The 23192-nt window shown below is 46.1% G+C and overlaps 1 protein-coding gene across 3 annotated transcripts in view; it reads left to right on the top strand.

Moving 5' to 3' along the window:
- The window catches only part of pex14 (peroxisomal biogenesis factor 14), a 70796-nt gene that overhangs the window by 56 nt on the left and 47548 nt on the right, over nt 1-23192 (top strand). For all 3 annotated transcript variants that reach the window (XM_072450176.1, XM_072450175.1, XM_072450173.1), the window contains exon 2: nt 1744-1791. In XM_072450176.1, coding sequence (XP_072306277.1) covers nt 1744-1791 — 48 coding nt within the window. The remainder of the gene's footprint in view (nt 1-1743; nt 1792-23192) is intronic.

Below are 23192 nucleotides of genomic sequence, written 5' to 3'. Positions count from 1 at the left end.
TCTGCCTTTTACTCGAAAACAACATCTACTTTTCTGACACATGTGTCTGAAGTGTTTCGATCGTATTATCTTTGTAGTGGGAAGTTGCACGTGTTTGCGGTTTGCAAATGCCTTGATGCGCTTTGATGACATGTGTTAGCACAAGGGCTAGTTAGCATGCTAACATTAGAAAAGTTTCCTGCAGACATCAGTGTGACCCAGGATCTGTGACAGGATCTGTGACAGTCCCTCACGGCGCTGGGCTGCTTTACCACAGGAAGATATCGCTCGATGTCATTGTATAGTTAACTTATTTGCATCCTACGTCCTATTTCAGCCATCAAGCAGATACTGGTTAAAGGTCACTGTTAACAAACAACAACAAAGCATTGCTTTTGCAGCTGCTGACAGGTTGTCATCATGGGCCCCAAACTTATTTTCATTGAAGCCCCCATTTCTTGTACCGGGACCTTACAGGGCACATATTTTTTTAAAAGTACTACCACAGAAATACATCACAATGAAATTATCACTGACATTATGTCAGACAACCAGCGATTGTTGTGTTTTTTTGTTCCCATACCAGTTTGTATGTCTTGTATTCTTGTATATTTTATATTTTGATGATCTACTATATGACCATAGACTATATTATATTGCAGCTCATGTTTGTTATTATATTGCTAATTTCTCCTGCATTAGGGTTATTGTGTCATTGGTCATGTTCATCATGTGTAATCACAGGGCTCATGATCAGACATATCATTTGAAAACCTTTAAAAGATGGGGCACCTGATATTAACCCTGCAAAAGTATTTATTTAAATTTGTCTGTCTCTAGCACTCACAAACACTTTGGCACATTCCACATGCATTCATTTTCAGCCGTGTGTTGCAAAGAAGAATGGGCAAACATATCAGTCTGTAGGTGTGCAAAACCTGTACAGACTAACCCCAAAATCAGCTGTAATGGCAGAGAAAGCGTGTTCCATAAAGTATTGACTTAGGGCCTGAATACTTGTGCAATTTTCAGGTTTTTAATTTTGTTTGAATCTGGAAATCATTTTGTGTTGCTCTTTCCCAAAAAATGCCAAGTTTATGGTCATAACGTGACAAAATGTGGAAATGTTCCTGGGGTATGAATACTATTGCAAGACCACTGTAAGTACAGTTAGTAACTATATATAGTAAAATAAGATGAGCTATTGTTGACTAAAGAAATTCTTGGTGGAGACATAAGAGACAGGCGGTGCGTGGCATAAGCTCTCAATACTATTGAGCCTCTTTATGTATGCGACCCAAACTGCACTCACAACACTAAGACGGCAAAAACAATGATTTAAACAGGAAAGCAACAAGGATACAGCCTATTTATATACAAAAAGGCAGACTAAACTCTCAAATCGTAAGCCAACTCAATCCATGTTTTCTCCTTTTTGCTTTTGACAGTATAAAACAAACCTGATTATCTAAAAAATAATGACGCAATTATTATTAATAGGTCATTATCTAAATAATGAGGTTTATTTGTATCTTTTGGGCGTTATAACTTCAAAAGTGTTGCATAAAACAGGAAGTGCGGGTGTGGTGACTGATCCTTCATCATTATTATATCTTATACTGTGATGTATTTAAGTTATATGTGCATAGTAGTGAGATTTTTTTAATTGTTTGCTGTTGTTATACTTCACATCATGATGTGACTGTAATGCATATAATGTCCGGTAGATGGCAGTCTAACATAAGTGTTGGTTCCTCTCTTCAGTCTCTGGTTCCTGGAGATGAGGCTTCAGCACCTCCTCGAGAAGCTCTGGTGAGTCTCAGCAACTTATTAACCCAAGTAATCTTTTCAGCTCACATACTGGGTAAACACTGCTGGTAGTTACTAATAATGAGTGACTTTATTTATTTGTCTATGGGAGTTTTTATTTATTTATAGGAGATCTTCTACTGAAAGTGTTTTTCAGACTTCCTATAAGTGATCTGTTCTTCTGTATCTACCTCTGGATCTACCTGCGTTGCACCAATGAAATTTCCCCATGTGGGACAATAAAGGAATATCTTATCTTATCTTATCTTACATGAAATACGTCTATTTTATTATTTGCAAAGACTTTAGAGTTGTCAGTGTCACATAGGCTTGAAAGACCTTTGTTTTTTTGTTTTTTTACCAAGGAGCAATTTTTAATCAAATAGGATTATAAGGCATATTCCCCATACAAGATCAAGTGTTAAAGGTTCCCAATTAGCTGCTTTGGTGGCACACTGATGTCCCCGAGCTCATAATGAGAGACTTCCTCGTGTTCTTATGCTTTAGAGGAAAAGCACAGAAAGGTTCATTTTATCAGCCAAAGTGCTTTAATCATGCTTTTATTCCACCACCTGCTTTTGAATAATTGGTGGAGGCTATTGTGATGTTTCAGTCGAACTCTTGAGCAACTCTTGGATCAAAGAGTTAGTGAGTTTTAGTTGATATGATGCCACTTCGTAAAGCAACTCTCACTGTTCAAAGCAATTTAACAACTTTTTAAAAAACTTCGGAACAATGAACTGTATACTTTCTGTTTTAGATCGCGTCTGACCAGCAAATAATTAGTTTGTGCATTATGTGAGTGCAAAACTAATTTGAGAACATATTCAATGCATGAACTTGCACAATGACATGTTTGGGCAGCTGTTATTTCACGTTATAATGCCATCCAGCTCCACTTTCAGTCAAGTGTTTTTCAACCTTTACAGTTTAAAATATTACACATCACAAAATATGACCAAATTACGCAAATATTTCCCTTGCCCCTGCGTCTGGTTATTTCTATCCGGCAAAGATGATTGTTTTTTGCTTTCTTGATGACAGGACACTCTAAAAAGGTAAATCATTTAATTAGATGGTGGTATAAATTAAATTGGTAGTTTGATAGTTTTTCCAAGGTATTCCACCTCAAGGCATTACCCGGCACTGTCCTTGATGGACATGGTATGTTCTGGGGCTGAACGATACAGTATATGATCATCAAATTGAAATTGCTATTTGAATGGTTGAAATTAGCATTAATCGCAATGACTGCAATTATCCAAGTAATTTGCTAACAACAGATTATCCTGTTTTTGCCTGTCTTTTGTACTTCTAGATCTCTAAACGTTTCTACATTCTTAAATGCAAGTGATTCTTGTATAAATCTATATTTTAGTTTTTAGTCAATCAAATGTTGATGTTGATGTTTAAAATGTGCACTTTGAACTAAATCTAACTAAATCGGAATGTTTGTCAGAAAAATCACAATTATATAATAATGAGATAAGAAAACCATTATTTGTCCCACGATAGGGAAATTCCACTGTTGCAACGGACAGTTTAAGCACAGCAGGAGAATAGAGACATGTAATCAAAAACAAGATGAATAACTCTAAAATAGACTTAAATCTAAAACGATGTACAGCTAGAGCAAAAAATACAAATGTAGAATAAGTGGCTATGGCTATGATTATGAACAGTGCAGCTTATGGACAGAACAAACGTAAAGGTAAAGTGACTTCAGCCAGGATCGCACCAGAGATGATTATATTAGTGTTGCACATGAAGAGCGAACGACTCATGTACATGTGTCGTTAGCAGTGTTCACTGTATATTGTATAGTCTGAATGGATTTTGCCAAATTATTTCATTTCTTAAAATATTGTTTTGCAATGATAACAATTAAAAGCTGAAACTAAACATGTTGTTCACTGTGGCATTCAAACAGCAGAAAGGCAAAGCGTGGAGTGAGAGCTGGAGTTTTGACTGGACAGTTTCACTTGCCTTTTGTCAGTGCCACTTCACACCCACTTCCAGTTGATTAATGGATGCACAGGGCAGAGTCGACTACAGCTCCGGTGACCGTGAGTGCGAGCGTGACATTTGAGTAAAACTTTACCTGTTTAACTGACGACGGACCTTCATTCACGCCTTTTTAGCGCAGTGTACTTTGCAGGTGTGTGAACTCGCTGTCCTTGTTTGGGGCGCAGCGTCCAGCTCGCCAAAGTGCTGTATTGTCGAGCCTACATGTCTCAATGTCATTCAGCAGCACCATTCACTCTTCATCCTCCCCCCATCATCCCTTCATGCCAAGGCTAATTTAATCCTGGGGTTATTGATTGTGGGAGCATTCTCTCAGGCTTTCTTTCAATTTACTTCAATTTCATCATCCCACTACGCTTCAAGAATGCCTCCTCAAAAAGGGAAGAAATCCTTGTTATGAGGGTCCTGATTCGAGAGTGGTTGACAAGCCCCCCCCCCCGTCCCTCCCCCGCCAGCGCCACCAGCCTCACTTCCTGCCCCTTTTCTGTCTCTTCTTTTTGATGAGCTGCTCTTTCCCAGTTAAGTGGATTATTACAGTAGGGATAATTCTTGTCACATGGCATTATTTGGATGAGGTGAATAATTGAAATTTGTGTCTGAAAGAATTTGATCTGGATGAGAGAAGAGGGAGCGCTGGCAGGGCTGGGCCTCGGATAGCGCCGCCGCGTTAGTGTGCGCGTCCGTGTCAGGCCAAGGGACAGCAGTCATGTTAACAGGTTGTGACTCACCTCCGCCCACATCAGCGCGCCTTGGCACACTCCCCCCTCCGCTCCGGTGGAGCAGGGCACGGCTCGGGGGCCGAAGTGCCGTCAAGAGGCCAAAGGGGGCGCCGGACCTGTAGTGGAGCGGGAGTGTGACCAGTCGGTGCCAGCCGCCTCCAGCTCTGCTCTGTGGGATTGCTCGCTCACGCTTGCATCACCGTCAGCCCCTCCTTCCTTCACTTATCTCTGACAAGGCTTTACCCTGCTGGCCACTCCTGCTGGCCCCCCCCTGCTGGGCCCCATTGCTGGCCCCAATTATTGGCCCCTCCTGCCACCAATCTGTCCTCTGTGGCCATTTTCCATCCTTACTCCATTGTCATATCCACTGCAGCCCGTTAAAGACCTGTTAAAATAATGTTTCTTTAGAATGTTCAAAACTCTGGAATGGATTAAAGCTCAACACATTTTCATTGTTTAACAGGTTTATCAGGTCTAAATACTTTATTGATTGTAAGTTTTTCTGAGAAAAAATAAGCAACAATTTTGAATGTTCAGGGTAGAAAAGTTGGAAAGGTGGAAAATATAAAAATTCTCTAATCTCAAAATTGTATTTGAGCTTCACAAGTATGAAATATATCTGTACATTGTAAAATGATTGTGGAGTCAACACTTACGGAAGTTTTTGGTAAAACCTAAAAATCAAGATTTTGAAATGAAAAATGCAAAATCTTTTATAATCTCCTTTTTATGTGAACAAATAATCTAATATACGAGCGTAAATATCACTCATTTGCTCAAAATGTTTCATATTTTGTGATATTCTGAGACGAATCCTTTTCTCTGTGTTCCCCTTCACTTTTGCTCCTATTCTGGAATTTAAAGTTTAAATGCTCTATAGAAGCTGAATTATACTCTATATATTCAACAAATTACCATATGCAATGTTAGTTTAGTTAGTTAGTTCATTTAGTAGTGCTCTTTAGAACTTTGACGTACAGAGTTAAAGCCCTCACAGATTTTGGCAGGTACAATATTTCTATAAATAACTTTTGAGTGCACGCTCTCAGCTCTTTGAAGGATGGGCTCATATTTGACCTACAGGTTTAACTGAATATGACAAATCTTATCTTAATATCGACTGTATGTGGTCCACAGCAGAAAGGAGAAAGCGCCGTGTGTGTGTGCGATACTATGTGCGTCCGGTATGCACTGATTATTGATAAATCTTCAGCTGAGTCTTCCTCGGTCAGAAGGAACAGACAACTCCAGTTCACACTTTGAACATTTATTGGGGGATCAAACATTGGGAGGAGGAGGTCTATATACAGATGGGTTGAGAGGAAAGGTGCGAGGGTGTGTGTGTGTGTGTGTGGTTATCTGAAAGAAAAACAATAAAAAACTGTGTCAGGAACAGTCACAAACAGGTTGCATTGATATGGATAAAGGCATGTAGTTACACTCGGCGACCACCAGAGGGAGCCCTGATGCAGTTACACTCGGTGACCACCAGAGGGAGCCATAGTGTAATAGCATTAAACGACCACCAGAGGGAGCCATAGTGTAGTTACATTAAATGACCACCAGAGGGAGCCATAGCTTATAAGTGGTTACAGGTGAAGCTTAACTTTATACAAAGTAAACTGCACAAATATACATAAGGGACTATTTACCAGGAAACATACAGGACAGAGGATTGGATTATGGACATGCATGTGTAGAATTTAAGAACTATTTGTAGGTAGTAACAGGTGGAGCAGAGCCGCGCGCTATCACTTTAACAGGCACGCAAACAAGCATCGGCGCTCTAACTTATAGAACTTTAATATGCATGCATGGTTACAAACAATACTCACATCATATGGACGCACACGGTACCTATACACACAGGATAAGGTTGGAAAAAAGGGCAAGATAAAAGGGCAGGAAAAAGGACAGCGAACCTGCGCTCTGCTCCTCACAGTGATGGCAAAAACAGTAATGGAAAAACACACGGCATACGGGCCTTAAGGAACTACAACGAACCCTGTTGCATTGTGGGATGTGTAGTACTTTCCCGGGGGACTTTTAACAGCCGCCCCTGTATTTGCAGGGCAAATACACACATACTAAAGTCCACTAGTCTAGAGAAATGCTAACAGCGTCTTCAGGCACTGCAGGAAGCTCTACCAGTTTGGTTACAGGGCGAACGTAGGTACTGTCATTAACCTGAACCTCTGCGGCTCTAACAACGCCGTCTGATCCAGGGAAAACTTTGGTGATGGTGCCAACTGGCCACAGTCCTCTGGGGAGATTTACATCCACTATCATGACTTTACATCCACTATCATGACCACCTGTCCTACAGCAACATTGTCAGTAGATTTACGCCATTTCTGTCTCAGCTGAAGGCCGGGGAGATAGTTCTGGACAAAGCGCTTCCAAAAGTGGTCACTTATCACCTGGCTGTGTTTCCATCTCCTGTTGGACAGAGCATCATGAGGTCCGTACACAGCCTGAGGTAGTGCTGAGTCACGCCGCCCCATTAGCAGGAGATTAGGTGTGATGGGGTCCGCGTCCGCTACATCGGAGGAGGCGTACCCGAGGGGTTTTGAGTTAAGGATACCTTCAACCTCTATCAACGTGGTAAGCAGGACCTCTTCTGCCACAACTTGGTCCTTCAGGACGACCTGCAGAGCCGACTTCACCGACCTTATTTCCCTCTCCCAGGCTCCACCGAAGTGAGGCGCGTACGGTGGGTTAAAGTAGAAGTTGATCGTGTGCTTGGCCAACTTTTGCTGTAGTTCTGGGGCCATGTTGTCAAAGGCGGTCTGGAGCTCTTTGTTGCCACCCCTGAAGTTCGTGCCTCGGTCTGACCACAACTCGTATGGCTTTCCCCTGCGTGCGATAAACCTGCGTAAAGACATAAGAAAAGAGTCAGTGTCAAGGCTAGGCAGGAGATCCAAGTGCACACATCTGGTGGTGAGGCACTTGTAGATGATCCCCCAGCGCTTCTCTCTCCTGCGGCCAATCTTCACCAGGTATGGGCCAAAACAGTCCATGCCTGTGGACCAGAATGGTGGTTTGTACAGTCTCAGGCGAGATGAGGGAAGATCCGCCATTTTTGGAGTAGAAGGAGAAGCGCGCCATCTTCTGCAGTCAACACACTGGTACTGATGTTTCTTAATGGCCTGGCGTCCTCTGATGATCCAGTAGGTGCGCCGTATCTCTGCATAGAGTCTCTCTGCGCCAGGGTGGAGGAGTTGAGCGTCGTAGTGTTTGATGACAAGCGTAGTCAGAGGATGATCTGCTGCCAGCACTATAGGATGAATGCTGTCTGGGTCTACATCTGTGGCCTGACGCAGACGTCCTCCAACTCTGATTAGTCCGCTGAGCTTGTCGTATTCAGGAGAGAGAGCACTCAGACGGCTGCTGGTTGGTACTGTGTGGCCTGTTCGGAGGGCTTGAACCTCTTCAGGAAAACTGTCTGTTTGTGCAGAGCGAAGCAACTGTGTCTGTGCCTCGAGACGCTCGGCTGCAGTGCAGGGAGTGGCCGCCCCATGCAGGGACTGGTGAGTGGCCAGGACTAGGTTGTCCAGAGTTGCATACTGTGCTGGATTTGGGAGGCTTGGAAGTGCAGTGGTATGGCCACAAAATGCTGCTTTCTTGAGCTCCTCACTGCCACAGTCTGTGAGCTCTGTCGGGGTCTGTGGCCACAGGTCCGGTGTTCGAGTCAGGAAGTGTGGCCCGTCCGACCAGCGGCTGGAGACAGTCAACTCTGCCAGGTGTTTGCCTCTTGTGAGGTCATCAGCAGGGTTATTTCCAGAGTTCACGTAATGCGACTGCTTTGGGGAGGTCAGCTCGTGGATCTCGCAGATTCGAGCCCCGACGAATACCTTGTAGCGGCAGGAGCTGGACTGGATCCATTGCAGCACTGTGGTGGAATCTGTCCACAGGTAGACAGACAGCAGTGGGATTGTGATTTCGGTTTGGAGCACCTTTGCGAGTTGGGCTCCGGTGAGCGCAGCACACAGCTCCAGTCGGGGCATTGACACTTGCTTGCGGGGTGCGACTCTGGACCGGGCCATGACAAATGAAGTGGAGATGTGCACTTGCTCGTTCTTCACTCTGAGATAGGCTACAGCCCCATAAGCCCTCTCAGAGGCATCACAGAAGATGTGGGCCTCATATGTCACACCGTTGCTTTGTTGAGGAGGAGCATAACAGCGAGGAATGGCAATGTGCTGAAGGTGTGAAAGCTCTCCCTCCCATTCCAGCCAGGACTGGAGCAGCGTGCCTTCTATGGGCTCATCCCATCCTCTCTCTGTGCTCCAAAGGGCCTGCACAATAAGCTTTGCCCTTGTGGTGTATGGGCAGATATAACCCAGTGGGTCATACTGACTGGCCAGGACTTTGTACACATTACGCAGTGTGGGGGTTTTGTAGGTCACTGGGCGGTACTTGTATCCCAGGACGTCGGTTGGGCAATGCCAGCTGAGGCCCAATGTTGATTCCTGAGGATCAAGACATTTGAAGTTTAGCCACAACTCACAGCTGTCTGACCTGGCTGTGCTGGGTAGATGAGCAACCACTTCGGGGATGTTACTGGCCCATTGGCGTATTTCAAATCCACCTTGGAGGAGAAGATCTCTCATTTTGTCTATGAGAGCCTTGGCTTCTTGTGGATTGGAAAGGGACTGCAAACAGTTGTCCACATAAAAGGCTTTGTGCACTGCGTCATAGATGTCCTGGTGGGTGTCTTTGTGCGCCCTCACATGGCGCTGTAGTGCAAAGATAGCACAGCAGGGGCTACACGTAGTCCCGAATGGCAGGACTCTCCACTCATAAACGTCTGGGGGCCGCTCTGTTTCACCATCTCGCCACAAGAACCGCAGGAGGGGGCGGTCCTCTGGCAGCAGCCGGACCTGGTGAAACATGGCTTTTATGTCTCCGCTAACAGCCACAGGAAACTGTCGGAAGCGGAGGAGCACGCCGAGCAGCGTGGGGCCCAGTGGAGGTCCTGGCAGGAGGTAGTGGTTGAGGACGGTCCCCTGAAACTCAAAAGAGCAGTTAAAGACAACCCTAGACTTGTTGTTGTGATGTACTATGTGGTGTGGTACATACCAAGATTCAGTAGAGTTATCTATCTGGTCTGGAGTCAGCTTAACAACATAGCCTGTGTCTACTAACCTTTTGATCTCCTTGTTGTAAGTGAGCGCTAGATCAGGGTTCCTAGCTAGCTTACGTTCTGTGGATCTCAGGAGGCCTTTGACTACTTCCGGAGAGACTTTGAGCTGTGGGAAATCTTTCCTCCTAAGCAGGGGAGTGGCATATCTCTCTATCCTTTCTTCAGGAACTCTGATGGTCTTGGCCTCTAACATATCTATGGCTTCTACATCCTCTTTAGAGCGTGTAACCTCCTTCTCTGGTCTGTAGAGGGGAGCGTCTAGTTGCCACAGACGCTGTACATTCTGCTGTAGGGCTTCTGCAGGAGAAAGGCACGATATGTTCAGGCAGTGCACCTCCCCCTGCTGTGTAGGCAGACTGCTGCTTGGACCCTGGATGGTCCACCCGAGCTTGGTGCAGATGGCCACGGGCCCATGGGCTGGCCCACGCAGGACTGGACGGACAGGAGTGATGAGGTGAGCATTGTCTGAGCCAATTAACACCAAAGGCTGCACCTGTGTGAAACCCTCAAGCTGTACCCGCAATAGGTGGTGGTACTTCTCCTTTAAGAGCTCTACTTGGCATGACTGTTCAGCTAGACTCAATTGTGTAGCGGTGAAGGCCTGCGTTATCTTGTAGCGGGTTTTCGGCTTGGACTTTGGTGAGAGCTGAAATGAGACATAGGCTCCCTGTACCTGGATCACATCATGACGGATAGTCCTCAATGAAAGGGTCTCCTCTGCCTGTTCTAAACCTAGAGATTTGACTGCCGCTGGAAGTATGATAGTTTTCTCTGAGCCGTCGTCCAGAAGAGCAAATGTGTCCAGGGACTTGCTGTCATGGTGTAGCTGAACGGGAACAACCTTGAGCATAACACGCCCTGAGTGTCCGAGAGGACCCATGAAGATCCTGCTGGTGCTCACAGTTAGAATGTTAGGGTCGCGTTTCTTAGCTTCAACTAGGTCATGTAGCACTGACAAGTGCTGATCTCCGCAACTGCTGCACGGTTTCTTCAGGGTACACTGATCAGGAGAGTGTTTACGGCCACAGCGCCAACATTTGGATTTCTCTTTTACCCAAGAGGCTACAGCTTTAAGGTCTAGCTTCCTGAAGTCTTCACAGCCGTTAAGGTAGTGCTCTGTGCCTTCACAGTAAGGGCAATATGGCTTGAACTTCTGCCTCTGCTTAAAAGGGACGGAAGGAGAAGCTTGTGCCCTGGGCTCTGGCTTTGGTTGTGTTTGAGCAGGGTCTGAGCCATAATAAATGGAGGTAGACTTACTCTGTGACTTGGGCCCTGTGGTGCCTCTTGGTTTGCTTCTCTCTTGGCGTGGCTTGTCTGCCAGCTGAGGTTGAGAGGTGTGTCTTGACAGCTGCAAAACCTGTGATTTCCGTTCCAGCCATTCCGAGATGTCATACATGTTGTATGTGCGGCTGCTACCACTGCGGATGATACCACGTGTGATGCAGTACTCGATGAAACTGTCCCTGTAGCTTGGAGGGAGCTTGGTGAGTAGTCTGTCGACATGTGAACCACACTGAAGCTCACTGGCTGCCACATCATCTATAGAGCTGAGGAGACCGACCAAGCTGGATACTGCTAGTGAGAAATCTTCGAAGGCCTGAGTGTCACCGGCCCTAATAGGAGGGCAATTAAGTATGGCACTCAACTCACTCTGGACTAACTGCCTAGGTTGTCCGTACCTCTGTTCTAGCGCCCTCATAGCACTAGTGTAGGGAGTGCGGTCATGAATGTAGCGCCGGGCCACCTGTGCAGCACACGGATGCTCTAAATGGTCTAGCAGGATGTGGAATTTATACTCCTCTGTGAGATGAGTATGTGGGCCAAGTAGACTGTCTAGCCCCTTCTTCAGCAATGCAAAGTCACTCTCTCTGCCTGACCTGAACGTCGCCAGCTTAGGTTTAGGGATGCCATATGATGAAGCTACTATCATTTCCATCAGGTTTGGCGGGGTTACATCTGCGGTAGGAGGATGATAGGCATTGGCTATATCAGTGGGCGGAGAAACATATTGTTGGTTAAGGGCAATAGGCTGCTGTACTCCTGCCACCCATGACGGCTGATACAAGGGTGTAGAGTAGTGCCTACTGACATCTGCAGGCCCATGAGGCTGTGCAGAGTTAACCTGGTTAGAGTTGTGTAGAGGAGGCAGATGTTGCAAACTCGGGCTGTACAGGAGTTGGTCCCGACTTGGCTCCATTCTTTCAAGCTGCATTGATTGGGCTACTCGAACGGCAAGTTGTCGCTCAGGATGAATAGCATGATTGGCTCTAGGTGGGGGAGCAGGTAGTGGAGCAGGCCGAACCATCGGAATAACTCTCGGGTGCGGAGCAGGCTGGACAATAAAGCTTGTATTTACTGCAGCAGGTTGCACTGGCCTAAGCAACAGGTTCACATGTGTTTCGATGTCCTGCCTTGAGGTTGATGCTGGTTCAGCTGTAGGCGGAAGAGAAGAAACTCTGACTGGTGCAGGCACATCACTGCGCTGAGGAAAAGGGCTACTTGACGTACAGTCACGCTCTAGGTTTTCCACGCGCTTGGTTAATGCACTGCTAGTTTCCGTCATGGTGACTTGCATCTCTTTCATGGTTGTCAGCACTTTGTCCCAAGCATTCTCCATCTTCTCCCATCTAGACCTCTCCTCCTTGTCTGATTCTACGGAAATGCTGTCAGATAAGTCCTCTGGATCAGATAAGCCATGTTTGTAGTCTGCCAGATGTCCTGGAAGCTTCCTGCTCCTGCGTGGACGGTGACTACGCTCTGGAATCTTCTCCTGAGGTGCCTCATCTGGATTCTGTGGAGTTGTCATCTCGTTGACTCAGCCAAAGATTATCCGGCTCGAAGGACCACTTGTGTGATACTATGTGCGTCCGGTATGCACTGATTATTGATAAATCTTCAGCTGAGTCTTCCTCGGTCAGAAGGAACAGACAACTCCAGTTCACACTTTGAACATTTATTGGGGGATCAAACATTGGGAGGAGGAGGTCTATATACAGATGGGTTGAGAGGAAAGGTGCGAGGGTGTGTGTGTGTGTGTGTGGTTATCTGAAAGAAAAACAATAAAAAACTGTGTCAGGAACAGTCACAAACAGGTTGCATTGATATGGATAAAGGCATGTAGTTACACTCGGCGACCACCAGAGGGAGCCCTGATGCAGTTACACTCGGTGACCACCAGAGGGAGCCATAGTGTAACAGCATTAAACGACCACCAGAGGGAGCCATAGTGTAGTTACATTAAATGACCACCAGAGGGAGCCATAGCTTATAAGTGGTTACAGGTGAAGCTTAACTTTATACAAAGTAAACTGCACAAATATACATAAGGGACTATTTACCAGGAAACATACAGGACAGAGGATTGGATTATGGACATGCATGTGTAGAATTTAAGAACTATTTGTAGGTAGTAACAGGTGGAGCAGAGCCGCGCGCTATCACTTTAACAGGCACGCAAACAAGCATCGGCGCTCTAACTTATAGAACTTTAATATGCATGCATGGTTACAAACAATACTCACATCATATGGACGCACACGGTACCTATACACACAGGATAAGGTTGGAAAAAAGGGCAGGAAAAAGGGCAGGATAAAGGACAGCGAACCTGCGCTCTGCTCCTCACACAGTGATGGCAAAAACAGTAATGGAAAAACACACGGCATACGGGCCTTAAGGAACTACAACGAACCCTGTTGCATTGTGGGATGTGTAGTACTTTCCCGGGGGACTTTTAACAGTGTGTGTGTCCTGAAGTTTTGTTACTAACTGACCGAGTATAACTTGCTTCCTTTTTATAAGTTTCGTAGTACTTTTAACATGAGCTTGTGGTCTTGTGAGTGCAGTTTGGGTCAAATGCAGATCATGGAGATACTTGAGAGCGCCTCGTCTCCTCTTTGCTGCAGAGGTAATTGACCAATAAAAGACAGCGCTAAAAGCTGATAAATTCTAGGCGTTGAGGAAAATCGATAGCTTAAATATTGTTTTAACTATTGTAAAAAAAAAAATCTAAATGTGTTGGCACTGAAAAGCAAGCGGGAGACCATGTTGTTTCAAGTTGCTCCTCCTCTTGTGTTTCTAATGTGTTTCTTTACTTGTGTAACGTCAACTCAATATTCTGATGTATTTCTAGGGTAAAAGTAGATATTGTGTATAGAATCATTATATTGCTGTTTAGTTCCTGTGTCGACAGGTATGCCGGTTATGGGAGGAGCGATGTGAATAAGACGAACATCCGCGGTCTCACAAAGCAACTTCAAAAGCTCCCTTCCCCCGGATATTAGGCCACTGTGATGAAAAATTTAGCAAGCGTTAAATAAGCCGCTTTGAAGTGATCTGTTTTGGCTCAGCAGTCCGTGCGTTTCCGTAGCCCCTGTGCAGTAGCCATCACAGGGCCGAGCGAGGGGGGAGGAAGTGGAATCATGAACGTGCAATGTCACTAGTGATTTAGACATTTAGATAATGATGTGAACGATACATCAAAAAAAGTCAAGTCATTTAGAGTAAAAATACTACAAAAAGAGATTCAATTCCCATTGTTCTGATACAAACCTCAAAGAATACATTTAAAAACATGTTTTAACATGTTTCTGTTGGAGTGACATGGGAATACTAAAAAAAAGTATAGAGTTGTATTAGGTATTTTGGTCTTGACATTTGAGTGGGATTAACATCTTATTTCATTTTCACACTTCTCAACTAATGACACTAAGTATTATTACAATAAATAATGATCAGGGTACAATGTTTTTCTATATACAATTTATTAACACCGTCAGAATCGGAATCAGAAAAACTTTATTGCCAATGAACAGAATTCACAAACATAGGAAGTTGCTTTGGTGATTCGTGCAACATAAAACAATGAACCATGAAGTTCAGTTCCAAGTTTCAGAGGGCCCCACACCGTCCTCTAGATGAGCTCCTCGTTGTTTGGGGGCTGGACCATAACTTTGTCGGCGATGTTGCCTCCCAGAGCCTCTTCTCTGTGTCGTCAGTCTCATCCTCAGAGATGATGTTCTTTCTTTTTGGAATGTGAGCTTGGGCCACATGGGTGCAGCAGATGCCACCATTTCATCTTCCTGAAGAACACGGCCTGGTGTTTGCTCTGTTGGATGTTGATGATCAGCTTTCTCTTCCTTTGCTCTACTGTTGTCACCTGAGCCGGCCCATGTCAGCTGACAGAGCAGTGCTGAAGGCAGGAGCGCCAGCCCCTGTGCCACGCGCCAGCCCCTGTGCCACGCGCCAGCCCCTGTGCCACGCGCCAGCCCCTGTGCCACGCGCCAGCCCCTGTGCCATCCCGCAAGCCCCTGTGCCACGCGCCAGCCCCTGTGCCATCCCGCAAGCCCCTGTGCCACGCGCCAGCCCCTGTGCCATCCCGCAAGCCCCTGTGCCACGCGCCAGCCCCTGTGCCATCCCGCAAGCCCCTGTGCCACGCGCCAGCCCCTGTGCCATCCCGCAAGCCCCTGTGCCACGCGCCAGCCCCTGTGCCATCCCGCAAGCCCCTGTGCCACGCGCCAGCCCCTGTGCCATCCCGCAAGCCCCTGTGCCACGCGCAAGCCCCTGTGCCACGCGCCAGCCCCTGTGCCATCCCGCCAGCCCCTGTGCCATCCCGCCAGCCCCTGTGCCATCCCGCAAGCCCCTGTGCCATCCCGCAAGCCCCTGTGCCACGCGCCAGCCCCTGTGCCATCCCGCCAGCCCCTGTGCCACGCGCCAGCCCCTGTGCCATCCCGCCAGCCCCTGTGCCATCCCGCCAGCCCCTGTGCCATCCCGCAAGCCCCTGTGCCACGCGCCAGCCCCTGTGCCACGCGCCAGCCCCTGTGCCATCCCGCAAGCCCCTGTGCCACGCGCCAGCCCCTGTGCCACGCGCCAGCCCCTGTGCCATCCCGCAAGCCCCTGTGCCATCCCGCAAGCCCCTGTGCCATCCCGCAAGCCCCTGTGCCACGCGCAAGCCCCTGTGCCACGCGCCAGCCCCTGTGCCATCCCGCAAGCCCCTGTGCCACGCGCCAGCCCCTGTGCCATCCCGCCAGCCCCTGTGCCATCCCGCCAGCCCCTGTGCCATCCCGCCAGCCCCTGTGCTATCCCGCCAGCCCCTGTGCCACGCGCCAGCCCCTGTGCCATCCCGCAAGCCCCTGTGCCACGCGCCAGCCCCTGTGCCACGCGCCAGCCCCTGTGCCATCCCGCCAGCCCCTGTGCCACGCGCCAGCCCCTGTGCCACGCGCCAGCCCCTGTGCCATCCCGCCAGCCCCTGTGCCATCCCGCAAGCCCCTGTGCCACGCGCCAGCCCCTGTGCCATCCCGCCAGCCCCTGTGCCATCCCTCCAGCCCCTGTGCCACGCGCCAGCCCCTGTGCCATCCCGCCAGCCCCTGTGCCATCCCGCCAGCCCCTGTGCCATCCCGCAAGCCCCTGTGCCACGCGCCAGCCCCTGTGCCATCCCGCCAGCCCCTGTGCCATCCCGCCAGCCCCTGTGCCACGCGCCAGCCCCTGTGCCATCCCGCAAGCCCCTGTGCCACGCGCCAGCCCCTGTGCCATCCCGCCAGCCCCTGTGCCACGCGCCAGCCCCTGTGCCATCCCGCCAGCCCCTGTGCCATCCCGCCAGCCCCTGTGCCATCCCGCAAGCCCCTGTGCCATCCCGCCAGCCCCTGTGCCACGCGCCAGCCCCTGTGCCATCCCGCAAGCCCCTGTGCCACGCGCCAGCCCCTGTGCCGCCACGCACCAGCCCCTGTGCCACGCGCCGGCCCCGTTGCCACCCGCAAGCCCCTGTGCCATCCCGCCGGCCCCTGTGCCATCCCGCAAGCCGAGGGGCCATCCCGCCGGCCCCGTTGCCACCCGCAAGCCCCTGTGCCATCCCGCCGGCCCCTGTGCCATCCCGCAAGCCGAGGGGCCATCCCGCAAGCCGAGGGGCCATCCCGCAAGCCGAGGGGCCATCCCGCCGGCCCCTGTGCCATCCCGCAAGCCCCTGTGCCATCCCGCAGGCCCCTGTGCCATCCCGCAGGACCCTGTGCCATCCCGCAGGCCCCTGTGCCATCCCGCAGGCCCCTGTGCCATCCCGCAGGCCCCTGTGCCATCCCGCAGGCCCCTGTTGCCACGTGCCGGCCCCCAGTGCCTCACCGGAGCCCCATTCTCATATTTGCATAATAGTTCGATAATGTTTAGTTACACAAAACTTGAGTTGAGACTTCCTGTTGTGATCCTGGAGTGTTTAGGGGCCCTTAAGACACTGCTGTTCACTGCTGCGGCCCCCACGTCCTGGGGCCTTTAACAAGCATTTGTTTATTCATTTCATCCAGTCCAGCCCTGGTTAAGTTAATACACTAATGCTGATCATGTGTGACGTTAAAAGTTTTTTTTAGTTGTGCTTTTCTATTTTTAGTACTTTTTTAACCTTCCTTTTTTTTTTCAGAAGATGAGGTTAAACTGGTCTTAAAACATTATGTATAGTTTCACGCAAATGTTAATGTCCCGTTAAACTTCTCTTATTTGTTTCATCCAGTCTCCTCCTCCCTTTTAGTTGTCAAGTAAACTCTAGTTTCTTGCATGAGTGGGAATAAAAAAGTGAAGCCTTTAAGTAAAGTCTGTAGCTTTGCATGTTCAGAAGGACCGCAACGATAATGTGACTAATCATGACGAATCGACTAGAAAAAGTGTTGTCTCGTATAGAAGAAACAACAAAACTATTATACTTAAGGAGACAAGATGAATATACTTAATCTATCAAAGCAATCATCAATTGTAATCATTATCTTGACTATATAAACTGTAAAACACTTACGAAAAGACCAAAAATCTCATCATATGATAGAAATACACTGTACAAGTCGCTTAACTCGACTGCTAAAATAACTTGCAATGATGTTCAGTAAACGAATAATTGTATCGTAAAAGAACTTTGACTTAGCAGTTTCCTGAAAGAGCAGACTGTGTGAAACGGGCCAATTTTCAAATGAATACCGTATTTTCGGGACTATAAGTCGCACCTTGTTTCATAGATTTGGCCGGGACGCAACTTATACTTACATTTATACTTTTATATTTATACTCTGGAGCAACTTATATGTGATATTATTTGTTATTTTCACACTTGCAACCACATTTCATACTTCAGTGCGACTTGTGTTTTTTTTTTTTCTTCTCTATTATGCATTTTTTGCCTGGTGCGACTTATACTCCAGTGCGACTTACATATATTTTTTTCTTCTCTATTATGCAATTTTTGCCTGGTGCGACTTATACTCCAGTGCGACTTATATATGTTTTTTTCTTCTCTATTATGCACTTTTTGGCTGGTGCGACTTATACTCCAGTGCGACTTATATATATATATATTTTTCCTTCTCTATTATGCATTTTTTGCCTGGTGCGACTTATACTCCAGTGCGACTTATATATATTTTTTTCTTCTCTGTTATGCAATTTTTGCCTGGTGCGACTTATACTCCAGTGCGACTTATATATATTTTTTTCTTCTCTATTATGCATTTTTTGCCTGGTGCGACTTATACACCAGTGCGACTTATAGTCCAGAAAATACAGCATGTGCATTTCCTCCACTAACCCTTATAAAGATCAAACGTCTGTCAAACTGTAGAACATTATCATATCCGAGTTCTTTTAATATTTATCACCTTTTAACATATTATTCTAATTTGGAGGCAGTAGGTTTCCAAATTAATGATTGTGCCCTGAATTAGAAAGCGCCACATGTAATGAGTCTGGTATGTTAAGTCCATTCTGTGCAGAACCTGGGCTACCATTTAGTTAGCCGGGGGAACCGTGGGTGAGATTTTCCTTTTTTTCCTCTTTGCTCATTACTTTAATTGTAATTGTAATCCTTTATTGGAGCTGTCCGCAGTAAAGGAGAGTTATGGCCGGAGAGGGGGCGCGAGCCGTGGAGATATTTCATGATTATTGGAGGAGACGGTCACTAGGTGGCAGCCACTAGTTCGGCCCAACTGTAATTGCTCGGCGGCAAAGTGACGGCAAGGTACATGTGCATATGTGTCTGTGTGTTTGAGGCGCGGGAAGAGGAAACGTCTGATTCATCACAGTCGCCACGATCACATTCGTTTGTCATTTGCTTTGGTATCGTTATTCTAAGTCTATAGTTGATTAAGATTGTGCTCCGAATGCTTAACTTTCAACTTTTCAATTGTAGCTTAAATGAAGACATTTTGCTTTACTTTCATTCATGTCACTGCAGTTTTAAACAATAAAAACAATGAAATATTTGTATGCAATTCAAGCCCTGTCATCCAGCTTTCCCTTTTACTGCAGAAAGTTTGAAATAGAAAATGATTGTTACATAAAATACCAACAATGCGGTTGTGTGAAATTATTGTGAAGCCACATTTGTCATTTTTCTAACCCTTTGCCCTGTTGTCTGAATGGGAAACATCTGCACACCACAGTCTGTTTTAATTACAGAGCTTTGGCTTTCAGAAATGCATAAAAGCCACATTCTGTTGTGTTTCTCGCTTTAATTCATTGTGCATCACGCGCTGTTTGTTTCCGTGCTTAATGACACAACAAAGGCCCCTCCATTTTTATTGTTGCTGTGTTGCACATTTCTCCCTCCGTGCCCAATGCCAGTGCTCCAGTCCTCGGTATGAATCCTCACTGTCATGTCCAAGGACGAGCGCAGGGTCAGCTAATTGCTTTTATGATTATGATTTCACGTCAGATTTATCGTGCCGCTCCGAGCGCGTCTTCAGGTCCTGGCCATGTGGCTCTGGCTCCTGAGGGTGGCTCCTGCAGTCTGGTTTAAGTGCAGGTCGACTGTTTCACGTCTCGTACGCGGGACATTTCTGCTAAAAGATGGTGTTTTCAGTCTCATGTCAAACGGAGGTCATGAATGTGCACTGACACGGACCAGGATTTGGAGTTTTTCCTACTGTTTGAACTTTTTATGGTCCATAAATCTCTCGTCTTGTGTCTGTTTGCAGATCAAATCTTAAGCCGCTTCTCCACTTTGTATGCCAGAATTATCAGATCTTTTGATGTCCGTGCCGATTTTTGTCTTATGGTTCCGCCCACTTCTTTGAAAATGATGAGAACAGATGAGTCCAAGTTGTTTGCTATATTTTCTCTGTTCTGCGGTTTGTCCTCTCGCTCAGACGGACCTGAATCTTCCTGCCCGTGACACTCGTGTTTGTTTATGCCAACACTAAATTCTCTCCGGGCTGCAGCGGTGGCGTCTGTGTGTCAATAATGCACATATTTGACATAGCTCAGTGTTTTATGTCATAAGCCGTGGGTTTGATTTGTTGCAGTAGTTTGACCTCGGTGTGACCTCCCTTCAAGGCCTCACCAGTGACAGATGCACCCTGGGAATATGGTTTGGGCCGCGCTCCTTTACTCAGAAAGTTCATTTTGGAGTCATCTGTAAAGTCTGTGATTAAGGCGGATTCAATAAACTTAATGAATACTTAGAGCTTGATTTGCAGGGTTTTCGCCTCAGCGAGTATATTAATGTAAACAGCCTGGTAACACAGCTGTAATTTCCTATTCTCCCACAATTTAGTGAACTGTCATAATATGTTTACTTAAGAAATGGCAGAAATATGACACCAGTTTAATTACAGTGCAGTCATTTTGCCTCAATATACTTGGGAAAGTGGCCTCATTGAGCCCAGCTTCCTCTCCGCCGCCTTGCCTTTGTAATTACATGAGCCTGATTTATGCTCTTTTCTTTGTGTTTATGGCTGTAAACTGCTGGAGTGAGGAGCTCGGTCTGAGAGTGGCTTGTCTCTTTGCAGCGAGGCTGGAAATCTCCCGATGAATCGGAGACGTCTCTGCTGTCAAGACTGCTCACATCGCTCCAGCCTCCAATGTCACTTTCAAGGCATAATTACACAAGTTGTGTTGATTAGTATGAGAAGCAATTACGCTGGCTTTCCGCCGTAAATGGCGAGTGTGATGGCCCTTGATTGACAGGAAGCCTCACGATTTTAATAAGTAAATGACTCTGGTGGTTCAGGTAGAGACCTGTGATCCGTCAGCTTCTTTCACATTCTCGGATGTCCTCTGGTTTAGTGGATCGTACCTTTGTCGTGTCTTAATATGTCCAGTATCTGCCTCTGGTTTGTGCTTTTACAAGCAGAGAGCGTCTAAAGTCCTTCCTGAACGAGCCCAGGCAAACACAAACTGAACAGCAGAGTTTGGCACGCCGAAAGCCCTTTCAGTGTTTATGCTTTCACAAATGTGCAAATCAGAGGGAAAATTATTTGTAATTGACACTTTGGGGAGCATTTTTTGTTCTTTTTATCTAGCTTCCCAGTAAGTTATTAGCTGTTAATTTGTCTCATGCTCCCTACAGCGGCAGATATTTGCTCAAATGCTTGGATCCCCTCAGCGCACTTGTAACTACACTTCTGAAAAAGGCTGCCCTGCCTAATTATGTAATATAATATTGCCTTTTAGGCAAGTTTCTTTTAATTGAATAATATTGGCTCTGGCTAAGAGTTTGCTCTGGGAACAGCACAAATTATCCAGTGCTCACAGAAAACTCTCATTTGGGGAATTACTGGTAAAATGTTTTATTGAAGGAAGAACTAAAACATTTACTGTGGCAAACAATAAATGAAGTTTCATCATCAAATGAGTTGTCAAGAATATTTGTAACGATAATAAAAGCTTTTTAACAATAATGTTAAAGCAGTAAACGGTGAACATGATAGTTATGTTTAAAGTAACAAAGTCTAAAACATAAGTCTAAAACTGCCTAAAGCAAATGAACAAAACATAACTCACTATCGTTCGCCCAAAGTTAGTTTACGCAGCAGCGGTTCAGTTCTTGAATCTCAAGCTGATTAAACGTTATTGTTCTTACTTAGTTTATAGCTCCATATTATATAGAAAGTTCTTTATCCAGTCTGCTTTCACATACCATAATCTTAAGCTTCCTTATTTCCAAACATAAATTAAAAGAAACTCCCCAGAGGCTCAGGCAATACATTAAGCAGCTCTCTCAGGGATAAAATACAAAGTGGCTGCGCGGCCGTATCACAGCACACTGTACTGTTTTACATTTACAGCTTTCATACAGCTCGTCTGTGTCGTTCTCATATTTGCATTTGGGCTAAACATTTTAAACGATGCAGAAACTTGATTGGCCCACACTTTAAAGTCATATTTCTTTCTTTGTTAGCCACAGTTGGCCTAATCAAGTAATTCCCTGTTTATCTTCGTAAACCCCTATAGAGTCATACATGCATAAATATAATAAAATAATTTGCTCTCGCACTCCGTAGCCCAGCTGTAATTTATATGGATTGAATGAGTGCCGCATTGTGGAAAAGCAAGAGTGGACCAAATGCTCGTTTGTCACCTCTAATAAATGTTGCAATGTAAATTATGAAGTTATGCCTCAGATGTAAATGCACTTTATTCTCCTCCTTTAATGTAAACAGCGCACTCCAATACATTAGGACACTGGGGGGGAGGGGCGGCGGGGCAAATATTTGACGTTTTTCACAATCAATAATAAGCACAAAAGAGCCGAGATGGGCGACTGTTGCGCCGTATCTGCTTCATAAATTATAGCGTGGAAAGCGGCCTTGTACACCAAAAATGCAAATTCATTATTGTTATTAATAATGTAGTGACTAATAGTTCTATCAAGACTGTAATAGCGGTTTAATGGAATATGACAGCAAGAATGTATTACACTTCTTACACTTAGACGGGACCTCACATGGCATTTATCAGGGATTTCGCAAAGCATTTTTTTGATTATTTTGTTAAGTTAATTGCTTCTTTTCCCCCCCTAACGTCTTCTGCGGGAGAGAGAGGGGGCAAAAACTGCTAATGGATATTAATTAATACGTGTCACTTTTGCGTAGTTTGATTAAAAATAATGAAAGCGGCATGCTAATGGGATTTGGCCGTTTCTCCGCGTGTGGCGCCCAGAGATTGTGTCTTTATCTGAGGAATCTGAGGAAAAAAGATAATGGGCCGCTCATTGGCTAAAATGAAAGTGACAGTGTGTACGAAAGTGAGATAAATCTTCTTAAAGAGCGCTCGCGTCAGAATCGTGCGGGGTAAGAAGGGAAGTCTTACGACCGCCGTTCAGCAGTGACCAAGGGAAGTTTTAAAAAAGTTTAGCGCAAAGTTTTAAGCTTGAGGTGGAGACTTCAGAACGGGCTGGAAGAGGATTGTAATGCCACAGATGATGTGTCCCAACAGCTGCGATGGAGGTGATATCATTTCATCTGCTGGGACACAACTTCTTACTGATACTGGGGTCGTTATCAAGCTAAAGTCGCTAAAATTGTTGGGGAAATAATGGCAATTTTTCCTAAAGTTGTTCAGTTTTGGATGAGAAAGTTTCACACATTTAAGGCCATGAGACACAGTCTGACAGGAATATTATAGTGAACTTTCTATGGAGTTGTTTTTATATAGACATTTGTGCTCAATTTGTTTTTTTTATTTAATTTGTTTGCAAGGTTTAAATTGAATTGAAAAGAACTGATGAATAGGTTGAAAACAATAGTTAATTGTTAATTTTATCTTTA

The sequence above is a fragment of the Eucyclogobius newberryi genome, unplaced genomic scaffold (genome assembly GCF_026437365.1).
Source record: "Eucyclogobius newberryi isolate DKJ021-1_F unplaced genomic scaffold, fEucNew1.0.hap1 SCAF_17, whole genome shotgun sequence".
Lineage (NCBI taxonomy): Eukaryota > Metazoa > Chordata > Actinopteri > Gobiiformes > Gobiidae > Eucyclogobius > Eucyclogobius newberryi.
Note: the sequence above shows the minus strand (reverse complement) of the source record. Positions and strands in the feature narration are given on the sequence as shown.